Consider the following 23,381-nt stretch of genomic DNA (forward strand, 5'->3'; position numbering starts at 1 on the left):
ATGCGCCTTAAAGAGACCGGATTACCATTTCCCGTATATGGACCGGGTAGACGCAGATAGATCTCACAAAATTAAATTAAAGACCAAATAAAAACCGTATAGAACCGGGTAAGGACCTAAAGGGTATGTTACCTGTTCCTTTCCGGTTTCAATTGGATTTCAACCTGTCATTTTAAGCAGGGATATACATCTTTCACAGATCCAAATGGGAACTAGAGAAGAGGATGATGCTTATCAACAAGCGGAGCTGGAGCGTCGAACCCGTAAAACTGATTACAAAAGCGCCGACTATGTACCGACACTAAGAGAACATACTTTTCTCGTATGATCTCGTCTCACGCTACGTTGCTTTGGGTTAATTCGTATACTATGATAGCATGCACCCACACTAATTTAGTGTGGAGGTATACTAATTTAGCACGGAGGTATACCTCTCCACACCATTGGATTTAGTTTAACGAAAATACCCGGTAAAAATATAAATCAGGACACCACCAGGTCCTGATGAGGCTGCCTTATTTTATTTAAGGCCCCAATAAGGGAATCCAATCAGGCCCTGATGGTGTTTCGTCACATTCGGAATGAAAAGGGCCGTGTGTAGCCAACCTTAGACGGCCCGAATCAGGTAACCTTTCCTCTGCCTTTAAAATAAGTAAGGCCCTTCCCCAGGCCGTATATATTTCCTATCAAATTCCCTAAATTATTATTTTTGATTAAAATGTAATAAATTATAGTCTTCAGTAGGAAAAGCAAATAAAAATTCAGTTGAGAATTAAATAATTAAATCTATTTTATCTGAAATAGGTAGAATTGTCGCCCTTTACCTGCTCACATACATTGTTTTTGCAAACCTCATTTGGCTTTTGAATGACTTGATCGAAATTGTTAGAAGTAAGACAAAATAATCACTCGCATGTTGGTTTTCTACTCTTTAAAAACAGTAAATAAAATCATTCTTCATAGAAAAGACATTCACAGATTCACCGGCGAGAAAACAAAAGACTTCGCGAAAGATGCACGAATACCTACGGGATGCCAGATGGCGCGTCTCACGATGCCGCTCAAATTTAAATTTGTATTTACGAAAAATAATTGCAGAAAATAATTATTCACATTATTATTCGGTATACCATTAATATTTTCTTGAATGTTCATAAAATTGCAAGTAAAATAACTGGAACTGATGATAAATCTACGATAATATTGCAATAATAATTTTTCTTCTTTTATTTAAAAAAATGTTACATTCGACATTTTTATAATAATGAAAGGTTTTTTTTAACCTGAAAAAACTCGTGGTTTTTTCGATCATATTCTACTCAGATCTTTTTCTTCTGTTTCCACGATCCGTTTTTGGTAAAAAGTATTAAACTTGAACGCATTTTCTCTTGACAGGCATCGCATATGGTATAACAAATGTTCGCGTCCAGTGCCTTAACTTGGGACCTCTTTCAGTACGCCTGTTGTTCAACAGAGGCGCTCTTATCCGTATCCTAACAGGGCCGTGAAGTTACCATAAGTACGGTATAATTCAGACTGCCTGACTTAATAATAAGGGAAGTCTATTTGGCCCGTAAACAGACCGAATCAACGCCGTTAAATAAATTTTGTAATCAGGTATCCTGAGCCGCACCTGATACATGCCTTTTTTAAATAAGGTAAAATAAGGCAGTTTCCTCACGGCTAAGAGCAAGACAGAATGCCAGTATATGGCTTCACCTTATTTTGTAGATTACTTACTACTCAATACCTTCATAAAATCTAAAACCGAACTGCCTATATAAAGACTGACCTTATCACACTTTTAACATAAAGTGTGGAGCAAGTAAGTATATATTTAGCAACATATTATACACATTTTTTCAATAATTGAAGTTATAACTAAAGAACAAAATTTAATTATTCCTTTAAGGTTTAGTAATTTGCGCTATTTTTTCCACCAAAATTATCCAAATGATTATGCTTGTAATACTAATACGATTTGAATAAAAATATATTCTTTACAGTAGAAAATTTACATATTATGTTCACAATGAGCGTTGTTCTGTAGAAAATCAAACTTTCCAGTTTAAAATTCATCTGTTTGTACAAAATTCATCTCTTTGGCTTAAAATTGAACCATTTTGTGGAATATCAACGCGTATGCTGACTCGGTACTGACTTCGCACGATGCTACACTCATCGTTGCTGACTCACTACATTGTATGACGACTCTTTCCTTATTCTTACGACTTCAAGTATATTTTTACTGACTTCTTGATTGATACAACGTCTTCAACGTTACGAGTTTATGTTTTTCATAGTTTTACGTTATTTCCTTAAGACTTCGCGAAAAATGCTAACGTTTGAAACGTTCGACTTCAAAGTAAATAGCCCCTCGCATTAAACTGCTTAGATTTGAATTTAAATGTTTTAAATTAAGATATCAATTAACATTTTCGTTGAAAAATCATCTGCATTATTTAGGAATTCAATTACATAGTTGATAACACAGGCCCACAAAATAAAAAAAGTTGTCTGCACGATCCAAGTGACTAAGCTACTCTTATGGGGTTTGAGCCGCTGAATTCGAATATGGCCTCAGAATTTGCCCTACACATCTCAGTTTTACTCTAGATGCAAAAAGCAGCAAAAAACCTAGATGTTTTGTCGTCACACAGGACCTACAAAAAATTTGTCTGCACGAGACAAGTGACTAGGCTACCCTTATGGGTTTTGAGCCGCTGAATCCAAATATGGCCACAGAATTTGCCCTACACGTCTCAGTTTTCCTCTAGATGCAAAAAGTAGCGAAAAGCCTAGGGGTTTTCTCGTCACACAGGACATATAAAAAAATTTGTCTGCACGAAGCAAGTGACTAGACTACCCTTATGGATCTTGAGTCGCAGAATTTAAATCCGGCCTCAGAATTTTTCCTACACGTGTCAATTTTCCCCTAGATGCAGAAAGAAGGGAAAAGCTTAGGGATTTCTGGTCACACAGGCTGTACACAAAATTTGGCTGCACGAGACACTTGACTAGGCTACCCTTATGGATTTTGAGCCACTGCATCCAAGTCTAGCCTGAGAATTGATCTTACGCTACTCAGTTTCATCCTGGATGTAAAAAATAAGGAAAACCCTAAGGATAACCTGCAGTTTTGCGTCCGAAATCAGACACTTGTCCCTTGCAGACAACTTTTTTTTATGTCCCTGCGTGACCAGAAATTCCCTAGGCTTTTCCTTACATTTTGCATCTAGAGAAAAAATGAAACGAACCCCAAAAATGTAGGGTTCACATTTTTATATAGCACGCAAACCTGCCAAAGATATGGCATTTTTGTTATTTTTTCCCGTACAAATCTAGAGAATATGAGAATGACCTTCAATGTCCCTTGAATTACCCAAGCTAGGGGAAACGGAAGGCACCCTAGAGAATTTCTGTGTACTAAATAAGTCTCTATAAATCGCGGCCAAATTTGGATTCAGCGGCCAAAATCCATAAGGGTAGCCCAGGCACTTGTTTTGTGCAGGAAAATTTGTTATGCCCTGTGTGACCGGAAAATCCCTAGGCTTTGCTCTAATTTTCACATCGAGGGAGAAAATGGTAAAAGCTCGAAAAATTTTACTGGTCAAATTTATACTGAGAGCACAAAACTGCAGAGAAAATAGCATTTTTCTGCTTAATACGTCAGTATAACATGCGCAAGACCTTTAGTTTCCGTAGATTGATTCTATATAGGGGAAACGGTAAACACACTGGAAAGTTTTTGTGTATGAATTTGATCTTTAAAAATCACAACACATAAGAATATGACACCAGTAGGTTTATTCTTCTGTATACTGGTATTATCAAACTAATGTCCAGAATAGCTCTAGTTTCCCCCCTATTTTCTACATCTAGGGTAAAATTGAGACGTGTACGACAAATTCTGAGGACATATTTGGATTCAGCAGCTCAAAATCCATCAAGGTAACCTAATCACTTATCGAGTGCAGGCAATTTTTTTGTATGGCCTGTGTGACGATAAAATTCCTAGGCTTTTCCCTAATTTTTGACTGTAGGGGAAAAATAAGATGTGTAGGACAAATTCTAAGGGCATTTTCGGAGTCAGTGGCCCAAAATCTATAAGGGCACCTTAGACAATTGTCTCGTGCAGCCAACTTTTTTTGTGGGGCTGTGATTATTGTTCCCACGAGCTACTAGGGAAAAGTTTCGTTCGCCCTCGCAGGCCCCCGCATGCGTGAATTGAAATATGAAATATTCTGAAAGATCGTCCGGTTTCCACTTCCTAGTACTATGAAGCTTTCCCCACGATTAGTTACGCTTTAACTCGTAGGGTTTTGCTTCGCGTACATCCCTGGTACATTGTCCAATACTAGGTATTTAGTTTGCACCTATATTTATCAGTAACTCTAGGTCCACGGGCTCTCTAACTGTATCAATTATCCCGAAACCTAATATCTTTTCACGATTTTAATGGAAAAAAATAATAAAGATATAACTGAAGATATAACATAATAATGAACACATAACTTCTGGAATGCTGGAATGGAATCTGTTCTCCAAAACGAGCGTGTACCAAAAATATTACATATTAAGCGAGGCCAATTATTTTACCATTTACATTACAAAAATATGATGAAGTGATATATGCAGAATACATTTGTACTAAAAATTCCAAAAATTAAAAGTATGTGAACAATTTTTCGTGCTTTCCAAAATGAAATGTGGATGCTATAAAAAAATGTTAGAAAGTGTTGATATTTAAATTTTGGCTAATTTCTCTAGACTTCAGGGCCCCCAGTCATTGCTTCTAATATTTTTGCTGGCCCCTTCCCAATGTTAAGCATCAGGTGAGATATGGACACCCTCATACTCTTGACCTATTGTAGTTATGTTCAATTAAAATTTGCATTAACAGTGTCTGATGAGGATTACAATTAAATTATTTTTGTCCGATTAAAAATTGTTAATATTGCATCTATGAATTATTAGTTAGATTTATAACCAGCACTCAGCGTATTAGAAAAATTACGCAAAATAGGAATTTCTTCTTTTTTTTAAATAGTCCCTATTCACATTATAAACAAATTGTGTTTACTTAAAAGTGTTCTAAGTTTACATAAATATACACAAATACCTTCCAAACAGTTATAAAAATTGAAAAGACTACTAATTTATTATATTATATTTCATTTATTTTATTATACTTATTTTTTTAGTCAATCACATCTCAGTTAAATCATCATTGTAATAACACATTAAAGTTGGTATATAAAATTCTTCTGAAAGACCAACATCCACAAGCAGATCGCGTTCATCTGGTACTCCATTGTCTGTTAGTGTATAATGCAAATTTATGCTTCTTCCTTCGAACTTCCAAGTGTACGAAGCACCATTAGCATTGAAGTCGAGAAATCGTTCCTGAATTCTTTGAATTGTATCTTCTTCACAAACCTATATGAAAATAAAAAGCTTTGGATTATTTGTTAAGTTTTATCATTTTTTTAAATTCATAATCCTGCTGTATTAAAAAAGCGGTAACTACATTTATTGTTTGTCGTCTGATTCGCAATTATTTTCCATTAAAATATATTGGAAACAAATGCGAACGTTGTATGGCCAAATCCCAAATGCAGTTACCGGCTTTTCGTTTTGCATATCAGAATTACAAACATTCAAAACCTGTCAAAGTTTTTAATTTAATTTAGTCTTCCTAATCACCAGAAGTCAGACACTCTTTTTTAGCTAATAACAACGATTGTTATGGCAGACTTAATCTAATATGTGAAGGAGCTTCATGTTCATAATATTCTAAGGCGAGTAATAGAGGGGAAGGTCCACTACTTAAGAGTGTTCCTCTACTGGTGGTATTACCTATTTCTGAAAAATTTACTTTTAATACTTGTAATAATAATGCATATTAAGCTATCTGCGAATTCTATATCTGGTAGTTCCAATATTTTTATATTTACCATTTTATTCTGATTATTTCATGAGCAGTTTCTTTCTTTATTATAATTAATTACCAAATACATGTGATTTTATTCATGAAACAGGCCCTTCTAGTCTATTCTAGTTACGGAGATATTTGCGTTTTTTTTTAATCAGGGTGAAAATTATTATTTTTAGGATTAAGATGGAGATGATACGACGACATATACTGAATATATTGGCATTATGCTCATGGCTCTACAGCAACGAAAACTGGGTATATTTCATGTCCTTGAAAAAATATGACACGTGTGTTTATGGTACAGGTTATACCTCTTATATGCATGTGTTAATGCCCGGAGACTTGTTTTTCATTCCAGAGAGTTCGTTTTGGGTCAAAAATATAATAACAATGAGACAATAAGAGAAGGGGTCCCCACCCATCATAAAAATGTAAAAATACAAATCGGTCAATCAGTTCGGATCAAATGAAGGAGTCTTTTTTATTATTATATTAACTTTCAATTACATTGATGAACAAAAATTAACGAGCGGTGCTTCCAGGGAGTACTGGTAAAACCCCTGGAATATCGAGGGCGCGAATTCTCATGCTCCCGACGCCACCGTGTGATCGCTGTGTCGAGGGCAGCATGGCATTAGGGTCAACAAATCCTTGAATACCCAATGATGCCAATGTTGGCACTCTGTGCTACTACGCTTGGGTCAGGGCTGAGCGCTGGTTGCCTACACTTGACGCGCGATTCAAATTTACATTAAAAAACAATTCTTGTAATTCGAATAAACAATTAATAAAATATGCACAAGAATGTAAGAAAATTGTGTAACTTTTGGTTTGAGATAAGAAAAAAGTTTATAACATATATATTTGATGAATAACAGTTTATTTTCATTGAATTTCAAAGACTGACTAATATTTTTCAAACCATTTGTTACTAGATACATTTTTTTAAATAACATATGCTATTTTAGCAGCTTAATATATGGAAATTAATTGCAGTATATAATAATGATAATGTTTAAATTATTCTAAAAAAATTTCAGCTCAGAATATTTTTCTTTTTGATTGAGACGTGAAAAACGACGCTGAGAGTAAAAAAACTTAACTACAATGCAGTCATGACAATTTATGTATTTATAGGTTACATTTGTTATATGAATTACCAGAAAAATACATGAAAATAGTAAAAGCTTATAAATAATTATTTTTAATCACTTTTCCAAGAAAATTTTTTTAAATTAAATGTTTTGTATAAATATAAGTTGGTCTTTGGAATTCAATAAAAATAAACTGTTTTTTATATAATATATGTGTTATATTTTTTTGCCTGAAATCAAAAGTTACACCATTTGTATATATCCTTGTGCATATTCTAATAATTATTTACTTAAATTACAATAATTGTTTTTAAAGTAATTTTCAACCGCGCAGTAGTACAGGGTGCTAACATTGGCATCATTGGAATACCCTTGCCTGCTCCACTCAGTAGAGGCGGACAAGTGTGGGTCATAAAGGAAGTGTCTTAACAAGGATTTTGGGACACCAGGTCTAATGCCAGATTATTTAGACCTGCCCCTGTATGTGGGTCTCTGCAGGGAGTATTTTCTATTTCCGCAGCTTTTCCTGGACCTGTTCCGGGACCCTCCTTTAACCCACTACAGAAAGCGGAAGGCTCCATAGGGGACAATCCATTGGAAGCAGTGCGAAACAATGAGGCTGGCGACAATCCTGTCGCCGAGATAAGAGAGCAGCTAGCTGTGCTCACCATGTGGAAGAAGAAACGTAGCGGCGCTCAGAGAAAGAAATCGCGCAATGCGCGCTTCTCAAGTAGCAGCCAAAACAACGAGGCTGCTGGATCTGCACCTGGAGCAACCCTTCAGACCCATCATATGGGCAAGAGGATAAAGGGCTCTAGAGAATCCCCCCCTCTCAAATAGGGAACTTAAACGACAGAAGGCCCTGGATACATAAGGCCTTACTTTTGCGCAGAGGGCTAATAACGCCCTGGCGAGATTTGTCGTTGCGTCAAGTTATCCTAAAACCTGGCTAGCTCTCAATGATCTGGACAGGTTGAGGGAGAAAATCTCTAAGGAGGTTGACCTGTTACCCCGCAAGGGTCGCGACCCCAGATTCAACGACATCTTCATCAGTTTGGAGGCCATCGTGGTCGAGGCAGCGAATGGTTAGCAGAGGGAACTCCTACGTTTAGGCTCAAAAAATGAAGTAAACCTGAATGTCAGAGGGACGGAATGTCTGCAAAGATACCGTAGAGCGACCGTTCTGATTCACGGAAAACCCGAGAGTCCAACGACCTTTCTGGGACGGCCCAGTTTAGATACGATAAAAATATGAGGAAGTATAAGCAGGAAGACTAGAGTGGCTTGTGTGAGAACCCGAAAGATATTCCAGAAACAGAGAGGCTCCACAAGATCCTAGCGAAAACCCCGGAAGCTCGCATCGGAATAATAAGGCTCGAAAATGGCGAGTTTGCCGAAGACGAAGAAGCAACGCTGAACCACCTGATAAAAGTTCAATTCTCAGGTTTTCAGAAAATCCGAACCGATTTAGAGGAGGAAGACTGGGGCTAAGATTTGAGAAGGGCTATTGAAGTTTCGCCTCAAAGATCGTAGACAACAAAAAGGTGGAATGGACCGTAGGTTCTTCTGCCCCTTTAAATCACTAAGGGTGGATGGCACTACCCAGCGCTTTTACAAAAAGGCCTAGAATTTGTCATCCCTCCAATGAAGAAGTTATTTAGGGCAAGCATCACTCTAAAACATGTGCCATTGGCATGGAACGACGGTAAAGTGGCCTTTATTCCCAAACCCGAGAAGGAGGGCTACACTGCTGCGAAAAATTTCAGACCGATCAGCCTAACGTCTTTTATTCTAAACACGTTAAAAAGGCTGTTCGAGAGATATATCAGGAAGGAGGTACTTATGGCCTCACCGCTGCATAGAAGGCAGCATGCTTTTCAGGCAGACTGCTCGGTAAAAAGGACACTCCATGCTTTTTTGGCAAAATTGGAGCAGCAGTTGCAACAAAAGGGTTATGCTGTGGGAACGTTCTTTGATATAGAGGGTGCCTTTCGTAATACCCCTACAGAAGTCATCTATCGAGAGGCTTTGAGGTGTGGCTTGCCAAACCAACTAGTAAACTGGATAGGAAGCATGCTACGCTGAAGAAGACTCGAAACCAGATGGGGTGAATGTCTAGTTAAAGGAGTAGCGCCACAAGGGTGCCCGCACGGGGGTGTCCTGTCGTACCTCCTGTGGTGCATGCTAGTGGATGGCTTCCTTCGTAGACTTAATAAAGAGGGGTATTATACTCAGGGATATGTGGATGACTTTTTAATCATAGTTAGTAGCGTTTATCTGGAAACGTTGATGGGCCTTACAAGGTCGACGCTGCGCATCGCAAAGCTCTGGTGCGATAGCTCAGGGCTCTCGGTAAATAAGCAAAAGACCCGTACGATTATTTTCACGAGGAATTATAGGATGCCGAAAGTTGATGCTCCTGTTTTTTGTGGTGGGAGGCTGACGTTTCCAGACTTGGTTTAATATCTGGGAGTAGTCCTAGAAAGCAAACTGCACTGTGCAAAGTACCTGGAGACCCAATGCAGGAAATTCGTCATGACTTTTTAGATATTGTAGGAGAGCTTTTGGGTTGACGTGGGGAATAGGGTCTAAAATACTTACATGGCTCTAATCCGATGTCCTCATACCGAGGGTTAAGGGTGTGGCACAATAGGCTTTATAGCTTGAGCGCCAGGGGAGCTCCATAGGGGTCCCCCTACCGTCTTAAAACTAACAATCGTTATAAAATAAAAAAACGAGGTTTTATTACACTTATTTGTATTACAGTACCAAAGTTTAATATTATCATACGAGTATTTAAAGCACAAAGACGACGTAGTATTCTAAATACTAAATATTATGAATTTTTATTTCAAGATTTAACAATATGAAGAAATGATATTCTTTTACTGTGTTTTCGAAAAATCATTTCAAAAAGAAAAATAGTGAATATCATAATCTCGAAAACATATTTTAGAAATTGATATTGTCAATATGAATTTGACAGAAACCTGAGACGCATAGCAAACTATGGCATCATTATTCTTGATTTTTCATATAGTTTAGTGTGGGAATGATTCTCGAGTGTTTCCGCAGTTTTCCGATTGAGCCCGATTGTGCAGAACGGAACATAGAATGCAAGTTATGTTTCACAACATTTCAAATAAAAGTTAACCTCTTTCTATTTTTAATTTATTTATTTACTATGGGATTTAAACCATTAGGATTTCTTTCTCACGAAATTTATACACTAAGGTAATTATGTTTAATTCAAAGAGTAGAATTTTTAAAACATTACATATAAATATACTCAAGTTTATAATACTGATTTACTGAGATATCAAATTCGATGATGTTATTAATACAACAATATTGTAAGTTCTTAAAAAAATTTATTTCATAAAAAATCAATTTGATCATTGAAAGTAATAACTTGTTTAACCTATTTGTTAACAACATATCAGAAGCAACAAATCACTTGTGAAACAGGACCCAGATATTTGTCATACTGCCCTGAGTTGTCAAGCGACGCCGCTTAGCTAAGCTTTTTGCCAAATATTCCCTAATGTAAGTTAGCTGTAGGGTTTAGTTGTTATAAAAATAATAATTGTACGCGTGTTTCGGTATTTAATCGTGTTTAATTTAATTTAATCGTGTTTGATATAGTGAATTCTTAATTCTCACAAGTTTTATAAGAAATAATGCAAACTCCTTTTCATTTGTTGAAACAAAAATATTATTTTTTCCAGCTGAAAACCACGTTATTAATTTTTGATACGCAAGCCCTGTGTTTCCTATTTTGTAACGATATTATACTGAATTCTCATTAATTATTATCATTTATTCTAAGAAAAAGTCTCTCAGTGTATAATTTTCTTACTGTCCAATAGTATGTATGAATAATATTGGTCAATCAATTGATTTTGTATTAAGAAATCCTTTATATTGTTGCTTCACGGCACTTGCGTGCGTTTTCCTTGCATTCTAACTGGTACCAAACTCTGGGCAGGGAAGTGAAAGTTACAAGAGAGAAAATATGGCTGCCACAGATTTCTAGAGAGCAGTTTCTACTGTGAAATACATGTAGACATGAATTTGAATAGCTGCCCCAGGGAAAAAATTACCATTTTAATACCATTTTAAGACCACTTTCAGACAACAGACTGCGGGCGAGAACAAAAGGATTGTGGCTTCTACAGTCCAAAAAAGATCAGTTTAAGACCACCTTAAGACAGGCCTGTACCTGCCTACAGTTAGTCTTAATTAGTGTTTCTTTTTACAAGATTTGACATGTCACACTTTTGATTCAGGTTGGGGGGAGGGACATATTTTAGAATTGTGATTTTTAATTAATGAATACGTATTTTATGTTTTACAATTTAGAACTAATTCAGACAACAGATTCTTTTTTAACGGAATTGGCTGCTCTTAGGGCTAAAATAATTTTTTGTTTTGTTTTTGGCAATCTACTGAGCACGGATTACTTGCTTAATGTCATATGTGTTTGTCCAACGTACATTTTTACTCCTTCAGCGCCTTGTTTATCGTGCGCTAAGACAAAATTTTGATGTAGCAAGGGCGACGTTGGTCAATCCCCACTCGTGTTATTGGCTAACTTATTGCCCTTGCCACACAATATACTACCATGCACAGATTTAACGAAATTGGCTTTTCTTTGTGTCTCATCGGAAAGCTCTCAGGAAAGGATTACAGATCTTTTTTTAACAACTCAGAATAGATTCAAACTGCAGATTTTTTCGAAGTAATTGATTGAAAATCACATTTACATTAAAATCGTTTTATTAGTGCGTGGATAAATAATATGTCTCGTTAAATTTAATAAAATCGTCTGGAGTGCTGAAAATGGGGGAAATTGTTTATAACTCAGTGACCCAAAATTTACTATGTTGCTTATCCCCTCGATATTTCACTTAATGCCGCGTTTGTGAATTAGGGATCCAAAGCTTTAGCATTTTGTCAATACCCTAATCTTTTATTTAGCACCATGCTTCTGAATTAGGAATCTAAAAATCACAATGTTGCCAATTCCCCTATATTTTATTTAGTTCTGAAAATGCGGGAAATTATTTTTAACTAAATGATCCCAAATTTACTATGTTGCTTATCCCCTCGATATTTCAGTTAGTGCCGTGTTTGTGAATTAGCGATTCAAAAATTTATAATGTTGTCAGTTTACAATTTTTTATTTAGCGCCATGCTTCTAAATTAGGGATCAAAAAATCACAATGTTGCCAATTCCCCTCTATTTTATTTAGTTCTGAAAATGCTGGAAATTATTTTTGACTCAGTGTCTCAAATTTAGTATGTTACGAAAAATATCAGTTGTTAAGGGATCCAAATTGTAAATATTCTTGATCGCCGCAAAATTATATATCGTAATATCATTTGAAATATTCGGGCATGTATGTGTTAGCCTCTTTACATTTAGTTTAAGATGTTTTCGATCCCCCCGTTTATATTATGAACCTTTTAAGCTGTGCTTGTTTGTGAAACCCTATTTATATTCCTCAGAACCCCTTTAGGAACTTTTGTCAACCCCTTTTGCATTTAGAGACCTTTCCTTATTCATATTTTAGAACCCCTTTTGTATTCCTTTTAGGAAACTTCTTTTTAGAAGCCTTTGGTGTTTATACCGAATCCCCTTACCTCTTAACTAAACAACCTAACCCACCGCATTATTCTTGTATTTCGTTATTGTCAATTTTTGCTGTGAACACATTATTTGGTAGATATAAATTGTTGGCAATTAATGTTGGAACTGCAAATGTGCTTTAACGATTAAATTGCATTGTTCTTTTTTTAATTCTCATGTTATGTATGCCATTTTTCAGGTTAAGGCTGAGCTAGCAGTTTCATTGACCCTAATTTTGTTTAGCAATATTTTGGTTTTTTTCCCATGTTGATATCTTTTTATCTTTTAGTAATTTTTTGTGGTCATACCTACTTTCAATCTTTTCGTATATCTAATTTTTTTTATTACTGGACCTTTCAAGTACTCTTTATCTTTTATCTTTTCTTTTAATATTATCGCGATTTTTAAGTTAAAGTAAAACCTTTTAGTCAGAGTCGGTAAGGTTTTCCTCTTCGTTGATTAGCCCGAAACGCTTAGAGTTCAGTAAGGTTCCCAGTTTCCCGTTTGGAATATAGATTCCGTTTATTTGAGTAATCATCGGTCATGTAGTTTAGTTTATACAATTTATCAAAATTTACGAAATTTAAATTAGACCAAAATCCAAATTAAAAATCCCATTTAACGTCCAATAATCAAATTGATGCAAAATCTTGTGAAACAAAACAAGAATCCAACGACCAAATTTGGACCACGACCAATAAACGAAAACCAAAAAAACCCGATTGTAAATTGAAAAAAAAAAATTTCGGAAAAAAATAAAAAAGAGGAAAGAAAAATGAGAAGGCACCCAACCACATCCCCTTCCTTCTCTTTTTCTTTCTTTCGTCTTTTTTATTTTTATGACCATCAAATTACAATAAAATAGAAATAAAAACCATAAATAAATAAATTTGCATTACCAACGTTTCGGTACTCGTACAGTACCCTTATCAAGGCAAGAAAATTTTAAGTGGTAGAAATTGACAGCACCCACTCTTTGATACCTGAGAATCGAACGAGGGTCAGTAGGCCAATCTGTTATAAACACAATATAAACATCTGTCACAATTACATCAGAAATAGAGAAAGTAAAAGAAAAACAGAATTCATGAAACAGCTACGTTATATGTAATTAATCATATTAGCATACTACTTTTGTTCAACCCATCCAAATCGGTTTTTAAATTAATAGATAACTTTTTTTGTTTTTTAATATAAAGCATTTCCATGAATTCCCTCTTTCTCTCATTACTTTCACTATGTAAAATTTGAACATTATCCCAGTCAAACTCATGGTCAACATCAACAAATGCCTTTGTATGTCGGGCAAGAACACTTTTATAACAGCGTCCCAAACGAACATCACTTTTGTGCTCATCTATCCTAGTATTAAGAAGTCTGCCAGTTTGTCCCACGTAATTCATCCCCCAGATCCTGCAAGTGATCTTATAGACAACACCACCCTGTTCAAAATTATCCGAAGGATCCTTGCAAAAATTTATCACCGAATCCAATTTATATGGAATGCGGAAAATAGTATGAATTTTAAATTTTTTTAACATGAGTTCAATAGTTTTAGAAATTTGACCAAAAAATGGAAGAACAAAAGTATTAAACGAACCATATTCCTTTAACTCTTTCTGATTATCTACAAGCAAATTATTAATATCTTTGTTTTTGATTTGTTGAACTCTAATTGCAATATGTTTCTCAATTAACTCCTTTGGATAATGATTCAGAAAAAGGATATTCCTAGCAATATTCAAATTTCTTGTATGAAATGAATAATGGGACAAACCTAAAGCTCTGTCAACTAAGTTTTTAATTACTGCAATTTTGTTTTGAAAAGGATGAGCAGAAAGAAAATTTAAAATTCTACCTGAATATGTACTTTTTCTGCACCAATTGGTAATAATATTACCATTCCAACCCTTAATTACTTCTATGTCCAAAAAACTGATTTTATAATTCTGTTCTATTTCATGAGTGAATGGAAGTTTTGGATGAAAACTGTTAAAAGTTTCAATGACAACCTGTAACTTTTCCAGAGGAACACATAATAAGGTATCGTCGACAAACCGATAATAAAAAGGCAAAACAAAATCTAATTTCCCAAAAACAAAAACCTCCAAATTTTCCACCACTTGTTCTGCTAAAATCGGAGAAATGACTGAACCTATGGGAGTACCAGACTTCTGTCTATAGAAAGATCCATTAAATTTAAAATAAGTTGACTCCATAATAAAAACTATCCCTTCAATAAAATTTTTTTGATATAAACGAGTACGGGTTTTTATATTTTTCCATCTACTTAAAATTGCCTTTTTAACTAATTCAAGGGGTATACTCGGAAACATTGCAATAACATCCAAAGAAATCATTACATGGTCATCCGGAACCCTATTTGAATGATACTTTTTTGAAATTCCCAGCTATTTTTGACATTGTATTTAGAAGTTGTGATAGAGTCCTTGAGAATCAAATTAAAATTTTGTTCTAAAAATTTGGTGGGAGTATTAATAGTTGAAATAACTATTCTTAAGGGTTAGCCATCTTTGTGAATCTTTCTCAACCCATAACATCTTGCAAGAACTGGTCTTCAGTGTTAATAGCAGTCCATCTTATATCCTTTCCCAGAAGTCCTTTCTTTATTCAATTGTCAAATTTACGATCAATATAACTGATATGCAAACTATTTTTCTCAACAAAGCTCTTTGACAAGTGTAAAACCTTGTTTCGGAAATCCTGCTGATCCAAAATAGGAATTTTGTGTATATTTGATTCAACATCTTTTACTATTTCTATCATTTGTTTTGCCTTAGTTTTTATCACACGGTTACTAAAACCTTGACCTAATCTGAGAATATCTGTGACTGAATCAGGAATTTGCATATCTGTCAAATTAACAAACCAAGGATCCTTACCTCCTTCAAAAACAAAGACATTAATAATTTGCTTGTAGATAATCAGAAAGAGTTAAAGGAATATGGTTCGTTTAATACTTTTGTTCTTCCATTTTTTGGTCAAATTTCTAAAACTATTGATCTCATGTTAAAAAATCTAAAATTCATACTATTTTCCGCATTCCATTTAAAATGGATTCGGTGATAAATTTTTGCAAGGATCCTTTGAATAATTTTGAACAGGGTTGTGTTGTCTATCAGATCACTTGCAGGATCTGTGGGATGAATTACGTGGGACAAACTGGCAGACTTCTTAATACTAGGATAGAGGAGCGCAAAAGTGATGTTCCTTTGGGACGCTGTTATAAAAGTGTTCTTGCCCGACATACAAAGGCATTTGTTGATGTTGACCATGAGTTTGACTGGGATAATGTTCAAATTTTGAATAGTGAAAGTAATGAGAAAAAGAGGGAATTCATGGAAATGCTTTATATTAAAAAACAAAAAAAAGTTATCTATTAATTTAAAAACCGATTTGGATGGGTTGAACAAAAGTTATTCTAATATGATTAATTACATATAACGTAGCTGTTTCATGAATTCTGTTTTTCTTTTACTTTCTCTATTTCCGATGTAATTGTGACAGATATTTATATTGTGTTTACAACAGATTGGCCTACTGACCCTCATTCGATTCTCAGGTATCAAAGAGAGAGAGCACCTGTTCGTGGGTGCTGTTAATTTCTACCACTTAAAATTTTCTTGCCTTGATAAGGGTACTGTACGAGTACGGAAATGTTGGTAATGCAAATTTATTTATTTATGTTTTTTATTTTTATTTTATTATAATTTGATGGTCATAAGAATAAAAAAGACGAAAGAAAGAAAAAGAGAAGGAAAGGGATGTGGTTGGCTGCCTTCTCATTTTTCTTTCCTCTTATTGATTTTTTTCCGGAAATTTTTTTTTTTCAGATTACAATAGGGTTTTTTTTGGTTTTCGTTTATTCGTTGTGGTGCAAATTTGGTCGTTGGATTCTTGTTTTGTTTAATAGGATTTTGCATCGGGTTAATTTATATCATTATTGTAAAAAAATACAGATTTTCGTCAATATTTCATCTTTAGGTTTCGCTTCTTTAATAAAATAAGCTACAAATAAGTGCTAACTAAATAAATCGTAATTTTACGGCGACAAACCCCTCCTATCAGGCCCTAAATTCTTTGCTTTATACAGGGTGTCCTTAACTCAAGTGTCGGGACTTATATGACTGTGTAAAAAAATCGAGAATTTTCTTTCGAAAAATCAGTTGAAGTTTTAGTTTCTGAGTTATAAAATATTTAAGCTGAATAAAGAATCAGGAGCGCGCTATGGAGAGTCGTGTGTGCCTGAGCGGGGTTCCAACTTAATAAAGCGAGCGCCGTTCTCCCGTCGCTAACTACAAGACGGCGCTCGCTTCAGTAATACAGCTTTGAACTCTTGCTCATGTACGCACATCTGTTTATATCGATCCCCTGATTGGTCCAGTCCAAATATTTTATAAGTCAAAAACTCAAACTTCAACCGATTTTTAGAAAAGGAATTTTTGTTTATTCATTTATTTATTTACAGCTATATATGTAATAAATTGTCTTTGCATATCTAGACTTCATATCTACGGCCAAAATTGGCCGTAGATATGAAGGTAGATAGATAATATTCAAAGTAATGAATAAATGCACGCTCTGTATTATTGTCGAACTCGGAGGAAGGGAAAATCGTTTGTTGAGCTTTCTTTGGGTTCTGCTATGTATTTGTTTGGTGTAATGGAAGATTGGCATATGTTTGAAATTATTCTTAGCCCATTTGCAGAGATCTTGTGATATCAATATTGTTTCATCCGCCGGTTTAGCTTGAAGACAAGCACGTGTGGTTTCTCTTTTGAAGGTGGCACCAATACCATCGCATGTACCTTTGCCCTAAGCGTTAGCTTAAAAGTGCCATTCACCCACTATGTCGAAACTTTGTTTATGATGCGTCAAATTTATCATTTGAACATGATTTTTCTAGTGTTGCGCCATGTTTCAGGATTAAACTTTTTTTATTTTGCAACCCCCGGCGTATTTCCTTCCTTCTTATTCACCTGTTCTTCAACTTTCTCCTTTCCTTACTTTGTTTGCGAAGTTCTCAATACTTCTATTTCTTCGCTGCAGAACCACACGTCTCCGTTTACCCAAATTCGATCTCTCCTTATTATCATTTTATCCTTTCCTGCCATGTCAGATCTTCTATTTTTTTGTCTTTCCTGCAACAACTTCTTTTTGACCATAACTTCAAACCTATCTTCCTTACACCCCAATATCATCACAAAAACATGTCTTTTCTCCCTTCCCTCATTCATCCTACTCTCTTTACCCATTCTACCGTAATTTGTGGTCCTATATCTTTCATCACCTACTTAACCTCTTCCTCTCCCGTTTCACAATTTAATTTCAGCCTCTTGACCATTACGTTCTTTTTCCTCTTTGATCTTTGCTCCCCTTCTATTCGTTTTTCGATCTATGTCAATCTACTACGCAGTCTCTCATTTTTTACCTACAAGCCTACCCTACTCATCCCATTTCTTTCGTATGTTTTGTACCTCCTCCTTTAGCTCCTCCTTTGCCCCTTCATAACTTCGAGCATCCCACATCTCTCATTTCTAAAGCCTGTGAATATTGCTTGAATCGTTGTCAGCAAGTTCCCCACCCCCTTCTTTCTTTCCGGAGTTTTTTTATTCTTTTGTTTGAGTTTTTAACTCCCTCTAAGTCTTCGTTCCCTTCGTTCGATTTTCCTTTTTTCCTCTGCTGATTTTTCCCCTCCACTAAAGATCTCCTCGTTGCTTGTCGTACTCGCCCGTTTTCACCAGTCGTCAAGCAATCGGATCGAACCTACACTATGGGAGAGCTGTGTAGCTCTGTTGAGATTTTCTAAGTTCCTAGGTCTACCTATCCTGTTACCCCTCCCTAGGCCTGCTGCTGTTGCCGCAATTCCTTCACTCCTAACAGGCATCTTGTACCGCTCGTTATCACTACTTTCGCAGCTTGCCTCGATACCCGCCTTATCTCCACTCATTTTAACTTTCCGTAAGAGGCCACTCGACCTGTTATTCTTGTTTTCGTCGCTCATCTGCCGCCCTCTGTCTCGGCTCCATGTTACAGGCATGCTACTCTACTCTGCTTATCTACTGAGCAAGACTCGTAACATGTCACATCCTCCACGCCTAAATTTTCACATGGCGAAGTCCAATCAAACCTCAAAATCAGCCTTTAACTTTCACTTTATCACACCATTAACTGTTTCAACCGAATTCTTCACTCTCATCCAAGCTAACACACCCACCTTCCTCACTCATAAAAAATTTCACCACACTTACTTCTCTTCCCCGTTCTTAATACCCAAAAAACAACAGGACCACAAAAACGTCACTCTACTATCGGTACCGGAAACGGAAGTTTAAAAAAATCAAATTTTGAAAAAACAATTTTTTACTTTAAGTGCATCTTACATCCAACTATTTGGTATATATGCACAACCATCGGCGATCTTATTAAAAGTGGTTGTAAGCAAACTGTAATCAACGTCGATTTTTTGGAGAATAACTTACGAATAACCATCATCGCTGACCGAATCCATTTAAAATCAGACAGGGTCCTACACTTGGGATCGCAAAATCTCCCGACAACGAAATATGTTGTTTTTTAGAGTAAATTATACTATACTTATGTTTTCAAAATTTGAAGAGAATAATTAAAAAGATTTTCTTGAAAACCCTACATTTCATATTTTTCTAAATATTTTATTTTAAGTTTTTACCAATAAAATAAGGGCATCTTAACAGCATCATGTGGGCTAAGCCTTTTTTGAGACCAGGAGAATTGTTTTCTTATAAAAATGTAGTTTTTTAATTTTCTTGGTGACCTGAAAAATATCGCAAAAGAGCAAGAGACGTTATTAGAGAATTTTTTTAGACGTTCAAACTTTGATTGCGATTACTTTTTGGGAAACACACCACGGGTTATTTTAGAAACCGACGAAATTTTAGAAAGTATAAAATTTAATGAATTGATGGACCAACAGAAGGAAAGGCTTTTTTAAAGCAAAGGAAGAAAGAGCAAACAATTTAGGGATAATACAAGTAAATTACAAGAACCTCGCCAAATTTCTTACAATGATATTGAAAACAGTAGCAGATTAGGAAAAAATAATTTAAAATTACAAGACTCCGATGACAGTGAACCATTGAGGGCATGTGATACTTAGAAAATTCTCGATTCTACCAGTTTTAGGTTCCCCCGGCTTTTTTCTAGAATAAAAAATATTTTGTTTTAACGAACATGCTAATGGACGTCCCTGCACGCTTTGTGTCGCTTGATTTAAAAAAAATTAATTTTGCAGAATTTAATTAATTTGCATGGCGCTTATGAATTAGTATCGATTTTATCAATGTTAGATTTCTCCGCCTTTTTTCCTAGATCAATAAATATTTTGTTTTCAAAATCTGGGGAATGCTAGTGAACATGCTAACGACCGTCCGTGCACACTTTTTTGTGAGTTAGTTAAAAAAATTTAATTTTAATAAAAACGTGTGTGTATATTTTTAGGTTATGTGTGTTAAATTTCTCCCAAGCGTTATTTCCAAAATACACAATATTTTTGGCCGGAAACTTAAAAATTACAAATAAACATATTGACTAAAGTGCCGGAACTAATCTTGTTTGTGGGCAATCAAAAAAGTTTATTTTATAAATAATTTCCAAATTATCGGAATGACAGAGATAAAAAACGACGTAACCTCAAAATAATGCACATGCATACATATTTTATTCAGTACAATACAATTTTTTGTTTTTATTCCTGAAAAAAGAGTGCAAGGACGTCTGTTATGATATTTTATACCAAGTCCGAATTCAGTTTTTAAAAATGTTTATTTTTGTGGAAAAAAAAGCCGGGGGAACTGTACCCGATTGACCACACGAGGAAGTATCATATGCCCTTAAACGACAGAATTAACTCCAATCAAAACAAAACACGTTGACTTTCGACAACAAATAGAATATAAATTTGTACAAGAAAGAATATTTCTTTTTAAAATACACTAATTTTTAAACAGAACTCGAATAGTTGAATTTATAGTTAAGAAATAATTTTCAAACAAACCAAACATTAATTTTTTGATTAGTTTTCAATAAATGAATCATTTGAAACGCTTTAAATTTCTAAGATTTCATGCAAAAATGTTAAATCTTTAAGAAAGTAGATGAAACCTTTAACCAAATAGTTGAATTCATTAAAGCAGTCAGATGAATTTTCAACCAAGAAGATCAAGTTTCTAACAAAAAATACGAATTTTCAACTCAAATGATTATTTTTTACAGGAAAAAAAGATTTCTTTTGAAAATAAACCAATTTTTAAACAACTTTTCCATTTCAGGAAACAATCACCTCCGAAGCTGAGTGGGGAACTGGTAGTGAAACTCGAAAATATGGTGAATGAGTCGATTATCTTCAAAAGAGAAGACCTTTAAAATATAAAATAGGTGACAGGGTACTAAAAGTAGTAACGAGTTTATGAAGTAAGACATACAAAAAAGCAGATAAGCTTTACGATGAGTACGAATGTCCTTTCATAATAAAAAATATAATCTCCCCGACAATTTATAAATTGAAACACTTTAAAGGAAAAAGTATAGGTGAATGGAACGTAAATAATTTTATATCAGAGAAAGCTACTACAGATAATAGTAAATACTATGAAAACTCGTAACGTTGGGTTATAAATTTAAATTCCTACAATTGCAAAAGCTAATGGTTTTATGGCACCGACTAAATTATTCGAATCAAATAATAAGCAGAATAACTAAACATACTCACATGACAGGGGGAGAAACAATACAAACCCACTCCAATGACAAGTCAGACAGTACGAAGCTTTCATTTCAGGAAGATGGAAGAAAACCTAAAGTGCTATTTGTGCCAGAACGACAGCAAAGTCTTTAAGTACGAAGATCATCTAAAGACATGCGGGACCCGGGATTGACTATTAAAAAAACTCGAAGGAGCCGACTCGAGTCCAATTAACACGCACCAAATAAAATCAATTCCAGGAAGGACAAAACCAAAAATAATTAACAAAAGAATGAGAGGAGGAAGAAAGACGAAATAAAGAGGAATTAGAGGCAAAAGTACAACGGAAAAGGGAAATCACATAACAGAACATGTTTCGCCTAAGAGAAGAACAAAGAAAGAGACTACATAAAAAAGAAAAAAGGAGGGTAATGGAGAAGGAAGAAATATGAATATAGAATAAAGAAACCAAAAGGAAATTAAAAACGCTGCTAGAAGCAGAAATCGAGGATTACGGAATTAAATTCAACATTTGCCGAAAAAAAAACAATACAAGACGTGGACAAAGAACTTAAGGAATTGGCAACAAAATCAGTTATGCACCTAAACTCACACGCGGTAGGGGGTGTAATAGTATTGCTACCATGGAACGTGACTCGATACGGCTCTTGACGAACGGGTTGTCGGGCCGCACGCGAGTAGAGACGGAATCCCCCGAGGAGACCCGAAGCTTCTAGCAAAGGCTCTGGACTTCTATTGTGCGCTATATCTTCGCCCTGGAACTGGCTCATGCGTTATGTGTCCGCCCTAGACCTTGAGCATACGTTCCACATCTGCTCCGGATCTGCTTTTCCGAGAAGGGTCTCCATTCGCCTAACCCGACTCTGTTTTTGCTGGTCTTCCGCCTATCCCAGCTTCTCACCTTCTAGAACTTTCTCCCCGGTATTACACCCGTAACACCTTATCAAAATTTTAGTCGGGCGAACCCGGTTTATCATCAGAGCCACGGAGCAAGTCAAGTGATTGATGAGATAAGGATGTCCCCATCCTTTTACTAAATACTTTGGTACCCCCTCCTTTGTTATCACGTTATACTATTTAATATATTTTGATTTCTTACTCCTCCCCCATATTTATATTAATTGTCTCTTCCTCTTCCGTTTCTTACAATTCTTTATAGTTTGCCCCAGTCCCGTCTTCTATATCTCTATTATTAAAGGACTCCCACCTTTCTTCTTCCCATCCCGTTAATTGTATCACCCTCCCTCTCCTCTCTTCTCCCTTTATCATTTCTCGCAAACCCATCTCCCTTTCCCTCCCATAGCTTCGTCTTCGAATTTGGATCCCCCTTTCCGATATCTCTGCTTCATAACCTAATACCGGCCATACCAGCGTATCAAATGACCACATCCTCCTTCTTTAATTTTTTAAACCTTTTTCCCTATTCCCCATATCTGTTTCATTACCCCTGCTGCTCTTTTTATCCTTTTTCTGATATAAGCTCTATGATCTTGATTTGTCTGCAAGGTATATCACAAATATTTAAACTGTATTACTTCTTCCAACTTGATTTCCTTCCATCTCCCCGTTCATTCTTTCTTTCTTCTCCTTCCTTTTCTAAACCTCATTATCTTTATATTTTCTACACTTAAATTTAACGTTTTTCCACCTTAGCACTTCTCTAATCCTATAATTAAGTGCACCATCCCTTCTTCATCCTCTGCCATCAACACTATGTTGTCTGCGTATGCCAGTTTATATATATTTACCTTACTATCCTAACGCCTCCACAAGCTATTCTCCTCATTTTTTCGTCCAAATATGATATTAATAATACTCGTATATATTAAGTAAAAGTGGGCTCAGAGGGTATTCTTGCCTTACTCCTCTCACCATCTAGAACGCCGCCTTCAAGCCCATGAAAATTGCTATCGTTGCCTTTTTTCCTATTTAATCCTCTTATTCAGTAGATAG

General features: G+C 35.4%; 1 protein-coding gene across 1 annotated transcript in view; it reads right to left on the reverse strand.

Moving 5' to 3' along the window:
- Positions 1 to 5,208: 5,208 nt before the first annotated feature.
- The window catches only part of LOC117175523 (cytochrome b5 domain-containing protein 1), a 158,607-nt gene continuing 140,434 nt past the window's right edge, over positions 5,209 to 23,381 (reverse strand). Inside the window, exon 3 of the mRNA XM_033365230.1 lies at positions 5,209 to 5,439. Within this exon, the coding sequence (XP_033221121.1) occupies positions 5,209 to 5,439 (231 nt within the window). The remainder of the gene's footprint in view (positions 5,440 to 23,381) is intronic.

Source organism: Belonocnema kinseyi, chromosome 6 (genome assembly GCF_010883055.1).
Source record: "Belonocnema kinseyi isolate 2016_QV_RU_SX_M_011 chromosome 6, B_treatae_v1, whole genome shotgun sequence".
Taxonomy (NCBI): Eukaryota; Metazoa; Arthropoda; class Insecta; order Hymenoptera; family Cynipidae; genus Belonocnema; species Belonocnema kinseyi.